Genomic DNA, 18860 nt, shown 5'->3' on the forward strand with positions numbered 1-18860 from the left:
GAAACCCCAACCCAAGGCCAGGAGATGGCAGGACCACCGGCGGGACGGAATGTTGCAGCGAGCAGAAAAGGGACGTTCAGGTAAGCCAACGTCCGTTTTCCTGACTCGCTGCTCCGACATTCCTACTCCTGGGACATACCCCAGTTCAAGTCCCAAGGGCGGGGGCCGAAGCCATCCCCTGGCCACGGCCAGAAATTACAAATTGGAAAACATGTCTCCTGAAGGCGGCATCAGCAGAAGCATAAACATCCAACCGGTAATGTCAGACAAATGACGAAATCAACGACCAGGTGGCCGCTCGACAAATATCAACTATGGATGCCTGGGTAGCCCAGGCAGCTGATGTGGCTGCACTATGAGTGGAATGGGGTAAAATGCCACCCGGAATCGGACCGCCCTCAAGTTCATATGCCTTAGCAATACAGGCCTTAAGCCATCGACCCACAGTTGCAGAAGAAACCTGTCCCATCGATGATGGAAGGAAGGACACTAACAAGGCCTCCGTCTTATGGAAGGAGGCGGTGCATTTGATATAGCGCTGTAGGGCTCTACGCACGTCCAAAGTATGCCATCGTTTTTCTAAAGGATGACGGGGATCCAGACAGAAATTTGGGAGAACAATTTCCTGTGCCCTATGGAAATGGGAGTTAATCTTAGGCATGAATGCTGGGTCTAGCCGAAGAACCACACAGTCCGGATAAAAGATGCAAAGATCCTGCCGAATAGAAAGGGCTGCCATCTCAGAAACCCTGCGGGCTGATGTCACCGCCAACAGAAAGGCCATTTTCAGCGTGAGGTAACATAAACTGGTGGACCATAGGGGCTCAAATGGTGACGACGTTAAGGCTTGCAAGACCAGAGTAAGATCCCATGTGGGGAAGCGGTGTACTGTAGGTTCGCTGCATCCTGGAGAAATGACCGAATCCTGGAGTCATGCAAGAGGGATTGTTGATAATCACCCACAAGAGCCATAGCCAGAGTGGCCACTTGATATCTGAGCGTTGATGGAGCCAGACCCTTGTTGAAGCCAGATTGAAGGAAATGGAGACCATCCGGAACAGTCGCTGATGTAGGGTCGACATGACAGGTAGCGCACCACCGCGCAAAGGCATCCCATGATGTGTTGTAGATGCATACGATGGATGGATGTCTGGCCGTTTGAATGGTAGATATCACTTCATTGGACAGGTGATCTTTTGTCAAACGGATCCTTTCAAGCGCCAGACGGCTAATTGGAGCCACCCTGGGTCTGGATGTTGCATGGCGCCCTGGCTTAAAGAAATTTGGTTGCAAAGAATGAGCCACAGAGGTTCGACCGACAGTGTCATCAGATCAGCGAACCACACCCTTCGCAGCCAATGAGGTGCTACCAACAGAAGGTCTGCTTGTTCCGCAATCAACTTCCGAATCTCGTTGGGAATGATCAGTACCGGAGGAAAGGCATAAAGGAGCCCTTGGGGCCACGGAGATCAAAGGGCATTGTGTCCTTCCGCGCCTGGTGTTGGGAAGCGGGAGAAATACCTTGGTAACTGTGTGTTTTGAGCCGTTGCAAAAAGGTCCAGAACTGGAAGTCCGAACCGACGAGAGAGGGCTTGAAACAGACGAGGATGCAGCATCCATTCCGATTGGTCCAAGCGACCCCTGCTGAGCCAGTCCGCTTTCAAGTTGACTGAGCCGGAAATATGTTCCGCCTTCAAGGAGAGGACATGCCGCTCTGCCCAGGACATTAGCCATTCCGTCTCCTCCATCAATGATCGGGAGCAAGTGCCCCCTTGACGGTTGAGATGGGCTTTCGTGGCCATATTGTTGGTCAATATCAGGACATGTTTGTAGAGCACTTGTTGGCGGAAGTCTCGGTCACGAAAGGAAGCTCGGTCCAAAGAAGGGTGATAAGTTTGGGGTCCGGAACATTGAAAATAGGGACCACTGGCCCCTGGTTCGGCATGAAAGGGCTGACGCAGATAAGGTGAATATCTGCAGTCAGGTCTCCTATACAAGGAAGGCAAAACCTTTTTCTTATCTCGTCATTCAATTAATACAGGATCCAGGGATGCCCCAAAGAAGGAAGAGCCCTTATAGGGTGCCGCCGTGAGTCTCCATTTGGACTTCATGTCGGCCCTCCAATGACGGAGCCAAAGAAGCCGACGAGAGGTCACTGCTGATGCTAGAGCACGTGAAGCGAATTTAGCCGCATCCAGGGAAGCATCCACCGAATATTCACCTGCCACAACAATCTTGGACACATCCTGATGGAGCCTTGCTTCTTCTGGTGGTAACCTGTCACGAAGTTGGCGGAGCCAGATAAGCGAGACCCTGTTAAAAAATGAGGCTGAAGTCGCTGCTCGGATGGCCCAGGCAGCCGCCTGGTGGGTTTTGCGGAATGCCATCTCTGTTCGTTTGTCCTCCAATTTGAGGCCTTCACCGACATAACTGACAAGAACTGACGAGGATGTAAGGCTAGCCACAGGCTCGTCCACAGATGGTAATTGAAGCAAGGCATCGAGCTCAGGTGCTGAACAGAACAACTTATTGTCGAAACTATTAGGTCTGGAGAGGGATCCGGGATGCTCCCATGGCTTCTGGATTACCTGTGAGAAAAGGTCTGGACAGGGCACAAAGTCATAATCAGGCTTAGATACCAGAAATAGATTCCCAATGGGATCAGCCTGTGCTTGTGAAGTGGAAGGCTGGTCAAGCCCCAGGCCCATATTAGTGGCAACTTTAGCCTTATGAAGGAGCGACTTAAACAAGGAATGTCTAAATAACCCCTGAAAGGCTGGTTTATCCGGAACCATTTCCTCATCTTCTGAGAGTTCGAAGTCCTCTAGATAAGCATCCTCCCGGACAGAGTCCTCCAAGTGTCCAAAGGCCTGAACCGAAGGTTGTGAAGGAGCAGGAGGAGCAGTACGAAGTGCGCTGGAGCCGCCCACTGGCGGAATATGACAGGTGGTTTGTTGCAACCCCGCCTGAAATATGCGAGTAATTGCTTGGGAAACTAAGGACTGAAAATCCAAGGGCTGACCACAGCTATGCCCTTCCCCCACACGGAGGCCTGTAGCAGTCGGGGTGAACGTGGCCTCTGGAGGAGCATGAGTTATCTGGGCAAGCAGGGGCGCAGAACCTGAATGGATGGACCTCGGCGGATCAAGTCCTCCATGAACACAGGTCAAAGCAGGGTCCTGTGGCTCGACTGCCATGTTATCTAGTGGACAATCCACACTATCAGACTCATGAGGAGCCAAGGTATCAAGCAGAGGGTGCTGCTCCACTGCAGCTTCAGACGTACTACGGCTAGGGCCAGACTGCACAGCGCACTTTGCCTTATTAAACTGACGCTCCAGGGCATTATGCCTGCGTTGAGCATCCTTATCAACCCCCGTAACAGTCGCGGTTGGCCTGGTGGTGTTTGGTTGAGCCACTGCTAGGGCTTTAACCCTCTTGCTTCTTGCAGGCTTGGGGGAACGAGCCCTGGGTGGGGAGGGGACCTGTTCCAGGTCCGAAGAAAGGTCTCATCTGCCATAGCCCTTAAACACCCTGGTGATAAGGGACTAGGAAATTAGTGCTCCTGATAAACTCCCACGCAAAGGGGCCCCTCAAACAAAATTAAATCAGACTTCCCTTTGTAGTATCTGCCAAGGTGAAGAATGATGACGGGAGGCAGGGCAATGCAAGAACCACGTCTGCAGCCCGTTGCTTCGCTGACCACCTTGATAATGCAGGCCAGAAGGTGTTGCAGGCAGACGCCCAATGTCGCTGTGCTCAAAATGGCGGGCGGAGAAGTAGCGGCACAAAAGGGCGGTCGTGAACGGGAGATCCCCTCAGCAAACCGCCTCCACCGTTAAGGTTAAATGAGCCGACAGCCACGAGCCCAATATGCGGCAAAATAAACAGGCTCGATGTCTCTTGTTTTCGTCCTGCCGCCTCTCAGGCAAGGAAACAAATCTTTCTGGTGGGAAGAATCAACCACTGCGAAGCGTCCTCCCAACGAGCTGAGTATGCTGACAAGGCAGGGACTCAGATACTGCAAGTTAGGCGCCGAGGGCTGCGAGGGTGAAGGCAGTTCTGCCGGCATGCCAGACAACCAGCCCTACACCCACGGCAAATGGCTGCACAAGTTGTCAAAGGCAAGCCTCAGCAGCGCTGCTGTTAATTTAGGGCCTGGTAGATTTCCATCCATTGGTTGGTTTCCATCCATTGCTTCTTGTCCTGCCCTCATGTGCTTTGATAGCTTGATCCCCTCTTCTTTGGGGCAGCCCCTGAGATATTGGATATTGGAACTCTGCTATCATGTCTCCCTTCCTTCTTTTCATCAAACTAGCCATTCCCAGTTCCTGCAACCGTTCTTCATATGTTTTAGCCTCCAGTCCCCTAAATCCTCTTTGTTGCTCTTCTCTGCACTCTTTCCAGAGTCTCCACATATTTTTTACATCGTGGCAACCAAAACTGGATTCAGGGCCTGGTGGCTCAGCAGACTAAAAGCATTGTGATTAACACCAGCTGTCTGCAATTACTGTAAGTTCAAATCTCACCAGGCTCAAGGTTGACTCAGCCTTCCATCCTTTCTAAGGTAGGTAAAATGAGGACTCAGTTTGTGGGGGCAATAAGCTGACTTTGTATAAATATACAAAAGTATGAAGGCTGTTGCTTAATGCATTGTAAGCCATCCTGAGTCTCCGGAGAAGGACGGCATATAAATCAAATTTAAAAAAAAAAATTTAAACGAAGTGGCAGCTGGTGCCCTGGAGCCCCGGGAGCGCCAACTCACCCAGCGCTGAACGTCCGCTAATCCCACGACGCGCAGCCCTTGAGACGATTTTAAGCGCTGAATTTAAAGTTAACTAAGTAAAAAAACACTGAAATAATTAAATTTGTGAAGAGCAAAGGCAGTCAAGTCTAATCCAGTCAACTGAGTGAAAAGACTGCCCAAGCGGAGACAGTGTGGGCGTAACCGAGCTACAGAGGGAAAACAATTGGCACTCAATCGAACCAATAGGAGTGAGGAATACCTAGGAGTAGGAATGTCAGAGCAGCGACTCAGGAAAACGTCATGTGAAAGCAATGTGATGCCGCGAGTTCATGGTATAGCTATTGTATGTGTGCTGATTTGCGAATTTTGGCTTAGCTTTAACTTAAGGAAGGAAAGATAAGTTTTAAACTTTCATCTAGTAGCTTCTACTTGATTCTTTTAAAAAAGACTTTTTCCTTTCTAATAGAAAAAAAAGGATGAGAGAAAACCTGCTTATTTATATGTGTCAAAACCATTTGCTTTTACTTGAGATGATGAAGATATTTATTGTCTATGCTGGCAGTTGCCATTTGTCTTGAAAGAGGGTCCAACAGGCTGAAATAATGAATAGGATATGGATAGCTTGCTCCTTTATTACAGGGTGAAGAAAGCAAGTCTTATGAGGAAGTGTGAAGTATTGGGTCTACTGAGGTTCCAGTCATGTTCAAGAAGTGGCAGATCTGTTCTCTATTAAAACTTGGAGCAATGTAATGGCCAATTATTTTTAAAGAAAGGAAGCAAGGCTGAAACACCTGGTCCCTCCCTATTGGAGGTTTTTTTAATGCTTGCTTACTGAGTTTCTACAGCTCCCAAGAAGTTTAAAGTTTATTTCTTTATTAACGTTAGGTCCTGATTTTTTTCAGAATCTTAATATAAGTTCTTGTCTGTCCTGTACGTTCTGTGATACTTGTCCTGAGCAGGCTTACTTGAAAGTAATTTATATTGATTCCCTGGACAGTACTTTCACTACATTCTAAACCGTGAAGATGGGCGGCATATAAATTTCATAAGTAAATAAGCATCTAATGCTTTATAAATGCATTATTTACTTACTGTGAACTTGCTCTCTTAAAACTACCTGAAAGCGATGCCAAAGTTAATACAGTAGTAGGAATATAATTGTACTTCATCAAATTATTTCTATGGTGTAGTAGAGTAGAGTAGAGTAGAGTAGAGTAGAGTAGAGTAGAGTAGAGTAGAGTAGAGTAGAATAGGGAAAAAAAGAATAGATAGAATATAATCCTTTATTGGCCAAGTATGATTGGACACACAAGAAATTTGTCTTTGGTGCATATAAGTGTAATAAAAGAAAAATACATTTATCAAGAATCATAAGATACGACACTTAGTGATAGTCATAGGTTACTAATAAGCAATCAAATCATACTAGGAAACAAATAAAACAATATAAATTGTAGAGATACAAGCAACAAGGTTATAGTCATAAGTGGGAGGAGATACGTAATAGGAAGGATGAGAAGAATAATAGTAATACAGTCTTAGTAAATAATTTGACAGTGTTGTGGGAATTAGTTGTTTAACAGAGTGATGGCATTTGGGGAAAAACTCTCCTTGTGTCTAGTTCTGGTGTGCAGTGCCCTATAGCTTCATTTTGAGGGTAGAAGTTGAAACAATTTATGTCCAGGATGTGAGGGATCTGAAGATATTTTCACAGCCCTCTTTTTGACTGATGCAGTATACAGGTCCTCAATGGAAGGCAGGTTGGTACTTGGTAGCAATTGTTTTTTTGCCATTCTAATTATCCCTTGAAGTCTATGTCTATCTTGTTTGGTTGCAGAGCCAAACCAGACAGTTATAGAGGTGCAGTTAACAGACTCAATAATTTCTCTTTGAAACTGAATCAGCAGCTCCTTGGGCAGTTTGAGCTTTCTGAGTTGGCGCAGAAAGAACATTCTTTGTTGTGCTTTTTTGATGACGTTTTTGATGTTAGGTGTCCATTTTAAGTCTTGAGGTATGATAGAACCTAGAAACTTGAAGGTCTCTACTGTTGATACTGTGTTATCTAGTATTGTAAGAGGTGGTAGTATAGGAGGGTTTCTTCTAAAATCTATCACCATTTCTACTGTTTTGAGTGTGTTTAGTTCAAGATTCTTTAGTTCAAGATTGTTCATAAGGCTAGTTGTTCAACCTCCCATTTGTAGGCAGATTCATTGTTGTCTCGAATGAGACCAATCACTGTTGTATCATCTGCAAACTTCAGTACTTTAACAGAGAGATCTTTTGAGATGCAGTCATTGGTGTAAGTGGAGAGAGCACAGAACCCTGGGGGGCTCCTGTGCTAATTATACAGGTATGTGATGTGATTTTGCCTAGCTTCACCTGCTGCTTCCTGTCTGTTAGGAAGCTTATGATCCATTTACAAGTTTGGTCAGCTACCTGATTTAGTTTAGTTAGAAGAATATCTGGAATGATGGTATTGAATGCTGAGCACTGAAGTTGTTTTGGAATATATACACAGTATATATAGAGTACAGATAGTACTCTATTTATTTTAAAAACATATTTTAAAAATTAAGAGCAATGTTAGCAAAGGCTAATGTAGTCCAAGTATACATGAAAGACTGTGTTTCTATTTCAGAATGATTTAAATACTGGGAGGATGTAAGTCATAAAATGCTGCAGTCTAAGAAATGTGCTATTGCTCACTGTGCAGCAGTTGCTAGGCAACCTTTTTCTTCTGAATGTCTGCTGAACAACAGAGAGTATAATGGCAGCATTGCAGCTAAAGGGAGTAGTTGCTAAAAATTTTTTGCAGTGATATTTCAAAGCAACCTAGTCTTGTAAGCTTCATGTTTATAGCATTAGCTGCCATGATACAGCAAAGCTCCTAGGAAGTCCAGAATCATAAAGATAAAAATAAGAAAGGAATAAGGGCAGATTAATGGTGGAAAAATAGGTGGAAGCAAATGCATGTAGTCCAAATGATTTATTATAGAAGAATGATCCAGAGATCATCACACAAGCTCACTGAAGACTACAACCAGCATTGAAATTAGACAGTGGACAGAAATAGGAGCATAAACGTGCACAATAAATACATCAAGTCGTAATTTGTACATTAAAAATCTATTGTAAAGAAATTCAGAACCATTCTGCATGGAAACCACAATGAAAAGATTTAATTTAACAAAGAAAAATTAAGAGGAAATATTTATGTTTTCAACTACAATTATTTTGTTTGGATATTTATAAAACTGGATTTTAATTTATAATAGCTACTACGTATTTAGTGTTAAATATCCATTATCTTTTATTTTTTAATAGTTCATTTGGGAGCGGCTTGCTGCTGGCTTTAAACACAAGAACTATCGTTCACGAGAAGGCGTGTGTCTGTGTCTTGTTGCAACATTGAATGCGTATGTATTTTAATTTTATGAAAAAGCTCTTAAATTGTGTTAATAGTGGGACATTTTCTGAAATTTTGTACTATTTTAATATTCTAAACAGAAAACAGAATTTTCACTACTTCATACCTCATGTTTCCAGACATAAGGTTTCAATAATTAGATAATAGAACTGTTGATGTTATTGATTCTTTACATGATAGGGGAAAAATAATCTTGTTGCATTTTTGTTTTGTTTTCTTAGTTATGGTGCACACTCACTAATTCTCAGCAAACTGGTTCCACACTTATGTCTTTTGTCTGGAGACTCCAGTAGTCAGGTAAGATTATTATAGTTGAGCATCACAACAAGCTCCTACAGAACTGATTTCTCTGTTGTTGGTATTATCTCTGAAGAAAGATTACAAATGAGCAGGTAACTAGACAGACAGACAGATTCTATAAAATAATAGGAAAAGTTGGTTGTCCATGTTCTTATGGGCAGCTTTCCCAAGTTTTGGTTTTTCTAATAAATTTTATACAATAGAAAGAAACTAGAGTATTGTTGTATTAATATAGCTTCTCTGATCATATCACAAAGGAATTAACTTAATTCTTGTCCTGGATCTCTTATTCTAATAAACTTTTTAATTTGGAAATAACTTTTCCATCACACAGATGTGCATGGTTTTCAAACATTCTACATTTTATTTACACACACATGTGTGTAAACACATGTATAAGAGTTTTAGCAGAAATATTTGGGAGAATATTTTAAAAAGGTATACCACATGAAATAAATTTTAATTCTTATAAGATTGTTCAGCTTTCAGTTAACAAGTTGCTTTACAGTTACATCATTAGGTAGTCTAAATTTGAATCCTGCATGAATTTAGCTGCTGTTTTATATGGAGATATCTTATTTCTTAATTCCATGGCACCAGACTATTTTAATTCAGTTCATTACGATGAACCAAACTGTGCTCTCAGAAGAATGCCTGTTGTGGAGGCATTAATATAAGAACTTACAGTTAGATAGGAATCAGTCATTTGAAGTCCATAGACAAACAGTTCTCAATATGTCTCACTCTAGCATCTTGGAGGTGTACAACACTTAAATAGGTTATTCTGGCTGGTCAATAGGTCTGCTTCCTTAAACATGTCTGAGAGAGGGTTCTGTTTGCCACTGATTGTCCTATGACCAATGACTGGATTTGGTCCCCCCAAAAAAACAACCCTGTACAGCACTGCCTAGTACACATTTGCCACTCAGAAAGTTAGTTACCTGCAGTTACCTATGGATTTGTGTATAGGTAGTCCTCCATTTACTAGTATAATTGAGCTTGGACATTACAGTAGTAAGCCATAACAATCGTAAGGCAGATCATCAGGTGATAGACCTGATTTTACAACTTTTTTTTTGCAGTAATTAAGCAAATTACCATGGTCATTAAGTGAATCTACAGCTGATAAGCAAGCACCATGTTTGTTAAACAAACCGTTTGTTTGCTATGGGGTGCAAACTGCAGTTATATAACTGTAAGATGCTGAAGCAGCCATAAATAGCAGACTTGAAATGCCATCATGTGACCACACGGGTTTGGAATGGCAATTGTAAGTACCTTTTTGGGGAGTGTCTGTCATCACTTTGAACAATTTCTAAGTCATCATCATCGTTTTAGCCATTGTTTATCCACTGCAGGATGAAGAGCTGTTTTCAACCTGTCCTAAGCTTTCTTTTGCCAAATGGGCCCACAGTACTTGCTGATGTCATTGATTCATCTTGTTTTACGTCTCTTTCATGGACGCTTTTTATCAAGTGGGATCCATTCTATGACTGCCTTGGTCCACCTGCCATCAGTTCTTCTATGTGACCAGCCCATTTCCATTTCAGTTCTTTTATTCTCTTGATGATACTGTATACTTTTGTTTGTTCTCTAATCATGTGCGGGTCTTTCTATATTGTCTTGTAATGCTGAGCATGTGTTTTCCCATGGCTCTTTGTGCCACTCTTAGCTTTTGTATTGATTGTGAGTTTAGTTCCAGGCTTCGCTGACATATGTTAGAGTAGGTAGCACACACTGATCAAAAACTTTTCTCTTCAGGCATAGTGGGAGGTTGTTCTTGAAAATTATGCTTAATTTGCTGAATGCCTGCCAACTCCATTTAACATGCCATTCAATTTCCTTTATTGTATCACCCTCCATTGAGATCCATTGGCCAGGGTATATATAGTGGTCTACTACATCTAGTTCTTCTCCAGATATAACAAATTTTCTTTCTTTGGTTAATTTATTAAACATAACCTCTCATTTTCAGGTTTATTTTTAAGCCAAATGGTTTTCCTGCTTTGTGCAGCTCTTGTATGTATCTTTGTACTCTTATGAGTTAGGGTTAGGGTTAGGTCTTGTGAGAAGAGAACTATCAAGACTGATTCACCCTTTCACCTACATTTTCTCCTTCTCTCACAATTTGACAAAAAATGGGAGGCAGTGATGGAATGGAATGCAAAGGTGAAGGGATGGTATCTAAGCAACTGAGGCATCTCTGGAAGTTTTCAAGGATGCAGAGTGTGGCTAGCTGTTTTCTCATAAAATGAACAGAAGTGATTGGCGGACATAATGGACTATGGGTGATTCAGAGGGAAAGGAGGAAATAACTATGCTTGCATTTGCAAGGGAAATCCAGAAATGGTTTCACTTCTGTGCCAATGTAGTTTTTCAGTAAAGTATTATACTCTTTGTAAAACACTGTCCCAAGAGTTTCTTTTTATGCAAATGCCAATTGGACAGTTGAAAACAATATAATCTTCAAATCTTAAATGATTTAAATAGGCACTTTTGATTTTTATTCCAACTGTTGCCCAATCTAGTTTGCAAAATACTTCTTCAAGGCAAGCTGAGAAAAGGATAGGTGATAATGTATTGCCTTGTCATACACTCATTCTAAGTTATTTCCACTTTAAGATAATTAAGTCAACTTATTGCCATTGTTTTTTCATATATTGATTGCAGTAAATTTATGTAAACAGTGTCTACCCTTTGATTGAGCAATGCATTAATTATTGCTTGTTGGAATACTGAGTCAAATGCCTTTTCGTAGTCAATGAAAGCCATGCCCAGAGGCAGGGTGTACTCATTGCCTTTCAATGATTTGCTGAACAACCTGGATGTGATCCATTGTGCTGTAACCACTTTTGAAACCTGCCTGGTCTTATGGCTGTGTATCACTTAATGTTCTCAATATTATTTTTGCTATTTTCTTGATGAAAATCTTGTAGATGAAAGACTGAAAGATTGGACAATAGTTCTTTAAATCATCTTGGGCCCCTTTCTTGTATGTAAGAATCACTTCAGCATTTTTCCCTGCAACAGGTATTTTTTCTCCTCTGAGGCATCTCAAGTATAGTTTTGCTAGTATCTTGGGTAAACTATGACTGCCAGCTTTCAGCATTTCAGTTTCTAAGTAATCAGTCACAAGTTGAGGATTATGGTATATTGGATTACTATTATGAATATGTGAAGAGAACTGGAAGCTGTCATTCTTACTTTGGATTATTATGTAATTGGTGTCATTTTCTTTGAATGGAATTCACTGTGGATTGATGGCCCAGTCAGAATTGGATAAATTGTGATTTTTAAATATAACTTGGCTTTTACAGAGGATTTTAAATTTTATACTTTTGCTATACATCCTGTTTATAGTGTAAACTGCCAAAAGTCTATGATAGATTTGGAAGGTTTTAAATGTGATATATAAGTAAAATAAATTGCAGTGGGTATTATAGTTACACAGCATGATTTAATCAGTGATATTACAGTAATAGTGATACAAAGCATGTTTTCAGCAAATAAAGGTAAATATTTTCTTTGTACTATATACTTTTATTGAGGAATCATATCTGTCTTGTGCAGATAGATAGTCTTCAGCTTATAACAGTTAATTTAATGATGCTTTGAAGTTATGATGCCACTAAAAAAGGTGACTTATGACCATTTTTCATAACTACCACTGTTGTAGCATCCCCGTGGTTACGTGATCCAGATTCAGATGCTTGTCAACTGACTCATATTTATGATAATTGTAATGTCTTGGGGTTATGTAATCACCTTTTGTGACCTCCCGATAAGCAGTGTCAATGAGGAAACCAGATTCACTTAATAACCATATTACTAACATCAACTGCAGTGATTCATTTAAAACTGAGGCAAGAAAGGTTGTAAATTGGGCAGAATTCAATTAACAAATGTCTCACTTAGCAATATAAATTTGGGACTCAATTGGGGTCTTAAGTCGAAGACTACCAAGACAGCTTATTTTAATATCTTTTAGATTTGTTGATGAGCATCTTTCATATTCACAGGTGAGAGACGCTGCAATTTTGGCACTTATGGAGATTTACAAACATGTAGGAGAAAAAGTAAGAGTGGATCTTAACAAGAGAGGAATTCCTGCTGCAAGGTGATTTTAATACTTGTATTAAAGGCTATTAATACTACTTAATATATTTTATTATGATTATGTATGTATATTAAAATCCTTAATGAGATTTTATTCTCAAGCTGGTATAAAGATTTTTGGGGAAGTCAGTTGACCTCACATAGTGCCTGAAGACATTATTAATATAGGTCAGAACAATGTTATCCTATTTGCTAGTTTGTGGTTGAACAAGATGGCAAATATTTCTCCTGCATAAACAACCATTTTATCATGTTCTGCTTAATTAGAACAGGAATTCCTCAGAACTTGTAATGTTATATGTTACTATTGTAATGCTCTCTATATGGGGCTCCCCTTGAAGAGCACTCGGAGGCTCCAACTGGTCCAGAATGCGGCCGGTGGTTATGGGCGCAACTCGTTGTGCCCGCGTGACACCCCTCCTGCGCGAGCTGCACTGGCTCCCAGTGGTCTTCCAGGTGCGATTCAAGGTGTTGGTTACCACCTTTAAAGCGCTCCATGGCATAGGACCCGGGTACCTTCGAGACCGTCTTCTGCCACCAATAGCCTCCCACTGACCAGTCCGCTCCCACAGAGAGAGTCTCCTCAGGGTGCCATCAGCCAAGTTATGTCGGCTGGCGACACCCAGGGGGAGGGCCTTCTCTGTGGGAGCCCCAGCCCTGTGGAATGAACTGCCCCCGGAAATACGTAAGATCTCCGACCTCCGGGTGTTTCGTTGCGCATTGAAGACCCTGTTGTTCTGCCAGGCTGGGCTATCAACATAATAATTTTAAATTGGGGTATTTTAATTTTTTGGGGTTTTAAATCGGCCAAATCTATTTAATTATTTTAATTTTTAATCATTGTTGTATCTTGTGTTTTTAAATTGGCTGTACACCGCCCTGAGTCCTTCGGGAGAAGGGCAGTATAGAAATAAAATTGTTGTTGTTGTTGTTGTTGTTGTTGTTGTTGTTGTTATTATAGAAGCTATGTTAATCTATGGCAGCCAAAAATCAGGAGTCCAGTAGCACTTTTTCACATTAGCACATTTTTTAGAAGACAATCTATAGCTCACTTCAACAGATGCATGAAATACAAGTACCATTTGATAGCAAACTATTTCAACTTCTGAGGACAATCTGTTATATAGGTCAAAGTAACCATTTCAAGTAAAGGAAACAAAAATGGCATCACAATTGTAAGAGAAATTGCTAAACTCACATCAAAGGTTTCATGTTATCTCAGAAAGTCTCAACACAGTTGGATTTTAACTAGTGATGGGCTGCAACCATTTTAACAATAAATTCTCCTGAAAGCTCCCAGGAGTGGCCAAGAATGCGGGTTGATTTTTCTGTTTCTTGTTAAGTCCGAGCTATCAATTTCTTTTGGGCCACATCCTTGTCCTCCTCTTTTCTGCCCCAGTTTCAGCTCGGTCTTAACCTGAAGAGAGGTTTCAAGTGATTCCTGACCATTCCTAGGAATTTCAGATAGCGAGATCGTGAGTGGGGATCTTTTTGAAGGGTGGCTTGCTTTTAGCAGCTGCTTGTTGGCCCGTGGGAGCTCAGATTGCCAATTTCATCAGTGGGAGCAATATAGGGCTCCTCAAATTGAGCAGCGGAGCCAAGGAAAGTGTGCATGGCCTCACCTTGCTTCACCGGAGCGAGAAGGAGTCCCTGCCTAGTCTCGGCTAGGTACACTCAGTGGCTGAAGATCTCAGGAGAAGTAGAATCCCTGCCCAGTGGTGACTGGGCATATTCAAAAGCCACAGCCTCAGTGGAGGCTTGGTTACTTGGAGTCCCTGCCTAGTTGCAGCTAGGCACACTCATATTTGCCCTGCTAGCCTGGTAAGGCTTCAAGTGCCTGCCTAGTCTTGGCTAGGCATACTGTTTTCAGGAAGACCATTGGGCTTGCAGGAGATTGCAAGTGATTGCAGTAAGGGTTGCATTATTCAAATTGCAAAACGGAGGGAAGAACTCATAGAGCCAAGAAACAACTCTCCTGCAGTACTTCGCTGGATAAAGAAACAACCCCCGTTAAAGAAGCCTCTTCCCAATCTGGGGCCCAGGGGAAGCAGAAGCATTCTTAGGCTTCTGAAAAAGATGCCAGCAGAAGGCATAAAACTCTGGAGAGAGAAATTGGCAGAGCTGAGAAGGAACAGTCTCAGCAGGCCATTAATAGTGCTGCAGGAGAAAGTTCCCGCCCTTTCTCTCCTGAGCTGTTGATGACTGAACAACCTGTAATTACCCAGGCTTGGTCACCAGAGGGAGCAAGCGAGCATTCTTTTAACTTGTCTCCACATACTGATAATGTCATGGTCTCATATTCTACTTTCTGCCCAGCAACAGCTGCTGCAGCACAGCCTTCCTCTTTCAGAAAAGAGGTTTCTGCAAAGTTTACTGCTGCAGGTTTGTGGCAAGGTGAGCACTGCATTTCGGAATTACCTGCTGAGATTAAATTATTAATAGCACAGATAGTCTCACAGGCCAAAATATCCCTAGGCCTGTAGCCCCTCCAGTGAAGCCTTCTACCAGTCTTTCACAGGGTGTGCACTTAACAAGGGACCAGTCCTATTGGCAGGAGTCCCAATCACCCGATTAACCTTCTGATGGAGAGGATTCACTGATGCAAGAAGGGAGTCAAGGAGAGGCAGAATTATCGGAGGATGAGGGGTTAACCCCCGATGTGCCGCTCTTCTCCGGCCTTTTCCCTCCTGCAATCTTCAAATCAATTCTGCGTAAGGCACGGGTGATTGTAGCGATGGGATTAGATCCCACTCTAGTCTCAAAGGGTCCCACGAACCCCAGTGACCATCTCTTTTCTCATCAGCCACTGTACAGGAAGATGTTCCTGCCCCACAATTATTTATAGACGTGATGCAGCAACAATAGGAACAGCTAGGGTCGTTCCCAACTCCAAACGGCCTTGACCATCGCTTTTACAATCTGGCACCAGAATTGGAGAACCAACTACAATTGCCCAAGGTAGATGCTTCAGTGGCATTGCTTGTCTCACCTGCACTAGTCTCCAGCAACATAGCGGAAGGGCTTAAGACAGACGATAAGAAAGTAGAATTGACGTTGCGCAAGGCGCACCAATCTTCAGCCTGGGCGATAAAGGCCGCATCAGCAGCCTCATTTTTTAATCGCACATCGCTGCTGTGGTCACAGCAGATGCAGCAGAGGGTTCCACCCAGCAAGACCAGGCTCCACCAGGAACTGAATAAGCTGATTGCTGCCACGCAATTCTCTCAAGATGCAACCTTATCCATAGCTAAGTATGCTCCTAGATCCCTAGCTGCCTCCATAACATCAAGGATAGTGCTTTGGCTCCCCAGTTGGCAAGCGGATGCCATGTCCAAATGGCGACTGGCCTTGTCCCCTTATAGAACGGGTACCCTCTTTGGGGAGGCTCTGGAACTGGTTCTCATAGAAAATAAGGACAAGTGAAGAGTCCTTCCATCATCCTTTAAGAAGTCACTTTTTCTTTTTATGTATTGTCATTAGTATTGATATATATGTATCTTGTATATACATAGTATTTGACTTTTATATGTTTAATAAAGTTTTGTTTTTAAAACCAAAAAAAAAGAAAAGAAAAGAAAAAAAAAGAAAGGTGATCAACGCACCACACCACATTATCGCAGGCCTTCATATCGGCCTGATTTGAGTCCTTCTTTTCAATAACACTTTTTTCCCCCGCCAACAGAGCATCAACCGGATAGGGCAGGGTTTCGCAACCAGCCCAGGCAGAACATCCAGAGCAAGAGGCCCTTTCGAGGGGCAGGAGGTTGCGCCTTTCATAGACCAAGATGACTACATAACCAAAGCCCCCATTGGAGGCTGATTGGCAATCTTTGGCCCCAATGGGAGATGATTACGAGTGACCTCTGGGTCCTCAATATAGTGAGGCTCGGCCTCAGTTTGGACTTTCTCTCCCCTTCTCCAAACCACTTTGTTTGATGCCCCATACCACAAAGCAGTGAAAGGGAAGGCCTCATGGACGCCGCCATCCAGAATCTGCTGGAGATTCAAGCAATCGAGGTGGTTTCAGAGAGCCTAAAGGGACGGGGGTTTTACTCCACCCTTTTCATGGTTCCAAAATCTTCGGGGGGCGGGGGTGGAGAGCAATTTTAAACCTAAAGAAATTAAATTTGTATCTGGTCTACAAAAGGTTCAAAATGAACTCCCTCACCTCCATCATAGAGGGAGTTTGGGAGGGTGACTTCCTGGCATCTATAGACCTTACAGAGGCTTACCTCCATGTGCCAATCCTCCCGGCACATCGTCAATATCTATGCTTCTGCTTCAAACAGATTCATTACCAATACAGGTCATTGCCCTTCGAACTAACGTCAGCACCCCGAGCCTTCACCAAGGTTCTAGCGGCACTGGCAGTTTACCTCCGGTCAATACCAATTCGTCTACAATTCTACTTAGACAGTATTCTTGTGCAAGCATCCTCCTTCGACGAGGCCATGGTGGCACTGCAGACAACAATCACTGTTCTGTGACAGCACAGATTCTCCGTCAACCTCCCAAAGAGTCATCTGGTTCCAGTCATGAGGCTCTTGCATTTGGGGACGGAGATTGACACCAGGCTGGGACAGGTTTTCCTCTCCCAGGACCGCAAGGATAACCTGACTTTCCTGATCTGGCAGGTAAGATCAGAACGATGGGTGCCAGTTGCCCTACTAGCTCGGCTGTTGGGGATGTTTGTGTCATGCATTTCAGTGCATTTCCTGGGCGAGACTGCACGCCAGGACCCTTCACTGGTTCCTGCTTCCGTACCAACGGTCAGGCAGCAGCAACTCAGGCACCAAGGTACGTGTTCCCCCAGACGTGTTGTACTCCCTCCACTGGTGGATGTCTCCAGCGCTGCAAGGGCTGCCTCTTCAAGGAGCCCAGCCGCATCCCGATTATATCAGATGCCAGCCTCTTTGGTTGGGGGTCCCATCGTCAAGGCCACATGGCTCAGGGCCTTTGGACTCCAGCGGACCTGACCCACAACATCAATTAGCTGGAGCTTTGGGCAGCACACCTTGACCTTCGCTCCTTCAGGAACATGCTCCAGCATCAATATGTCCTAATACTCACTGACGTGACGGTCAAGGCTCACATAAACCGTCAGGGAGGCACCCACTCCAAGGACCTCAGGATGGAGGCAGAGAGCTTGGGGAGGAGGGCGGAGATGCACTTGCTCTCCCTCAAAGCGGAGCACATTGCAGGGACGGCAAACACACAGGCAGACTGCCTGAGCAGGTCCACAATAGACAATGCAGAATGGAGACTGCATCCCAATCTTTTCCAGGAGCCAACCATGAGCTTTGGTCAGCCAGTAGTGGATCTGTTTGCCTTCCCGCAAAATGCTCAGCTATCTCGGTATTTCACCAGATTCCCGTCACGGGGCAGAGGGGACCAATGCCCTATGTAGCCCTTGGCCTTTTCCACCTCTTCCCCTCATTTAGGGAGTCATACAGAAGGTAATACTAGAGAGGGTGGAAGTCCTACTTGTCGTCCCCCACTGGCCCAGGCACCCGTGGTTTGCGGACCTAGTGGGACTTTCAGTTTCACGGCCCTGAAGAATTCCTCAGGAGAGGATCTCCGTCAGCAAGGGGATCTTGCACCATCCTGAGCCTCAGTGGCTCAACTTGACAGTCTGGCACTTGAGAGGAGACTCCTGAGGAAGGACAAGTTCTCCTCCAAGGTCATTAGGATCAGTCAAGCTTCCCGCAGACCATCTACAAATTGTATTTACAATTCAACATGGACAGCCTTTACCAATTGGTGTATGGTGAGAACCCTTGACCCCACCTCAGCATCAGTGCCCCATATCCTCGGCTTTTTACAAGATGGTCTGGAAAGGGACCTGTCCCACAACACCCTCCGTTGACAGATAGCAATGCTGTCCATGATCTTGAGTTGTGGGAAAAGGACATCCCTGGCTCACCACCCAGTTCTTAAGACGATTCCTCAAAGGGGCGGTTAACCTCAAACCACCGGTAGTCCATAGATAACCCATGTCAGACTTATCTAAAGTACTACAGGCCCTTCAAGACATCAGCACCCTTCAAACCCTTGAGAACTGTGAGCTTAAGGTTCCAGACCTTAAGATCGCGGTTTTGATGGCTATCACATCAGCCAGACACATTTCAGAACTGGCAGCTCTTTCAGCCCAGGAGAATTTGTGTGTATTCCATCCTAACAAGATAGTCCTCCGGATGGATCCCTCCTTCATTCCCAAGGTGAACTCCTGGTTCCATAGGGCTCAGGAGATCATCTTGCCAGACTTCTGCC

General features: G+C 43.7%; 1 protein-coding gene across 38 annotated transcripts in view; it reads left to right on the plus strand.

Moving 5' to 3' along the window:
- Positions 1-18860, plus strand: part of CLASP2 (cytoplasmic linker associated protein 2) — a 495740-nt gene that overhangs the window by 101384 nt on the left and 375496 nt on the right. For all 38 annotated transcript variants that reach the window (XR_015734236.1, XR_015734237.1, XM_060686009.2 and 35 more), the window contains 3 exons: positions 8072-8163; positions 8396-8471; positions 12494-12591. Coding sequence is in view for 36 of the 38 variants with exons in the window: in XM_060686009.2 (XP_060541992.1) it covers positions 8072-8163; positions 8396-8471; positions 12494-12591 (266 nt within the window). In the remaining 2 variants the exon portion in view is untranslated. The remainder of the gene's footprint in view (positions 1-8071; positions 8164-8395; positions 8472-12493; positions 12592-18860) is intronic.

This window comes from Pantherophis guttatus, chromosome 4 (assembly GCF_059756535.1).
Source record: "Pantherophis guttatus breed Tessera chromosome 4, ASM5975653v1, whole genome shotgun sequence".
Lineage (NCBI taxonomy): Eukaryota > Metazoa > Chordata > Lepidosauria > Squamata > Colubridae > Pantherophis > Pantherophis guttatus.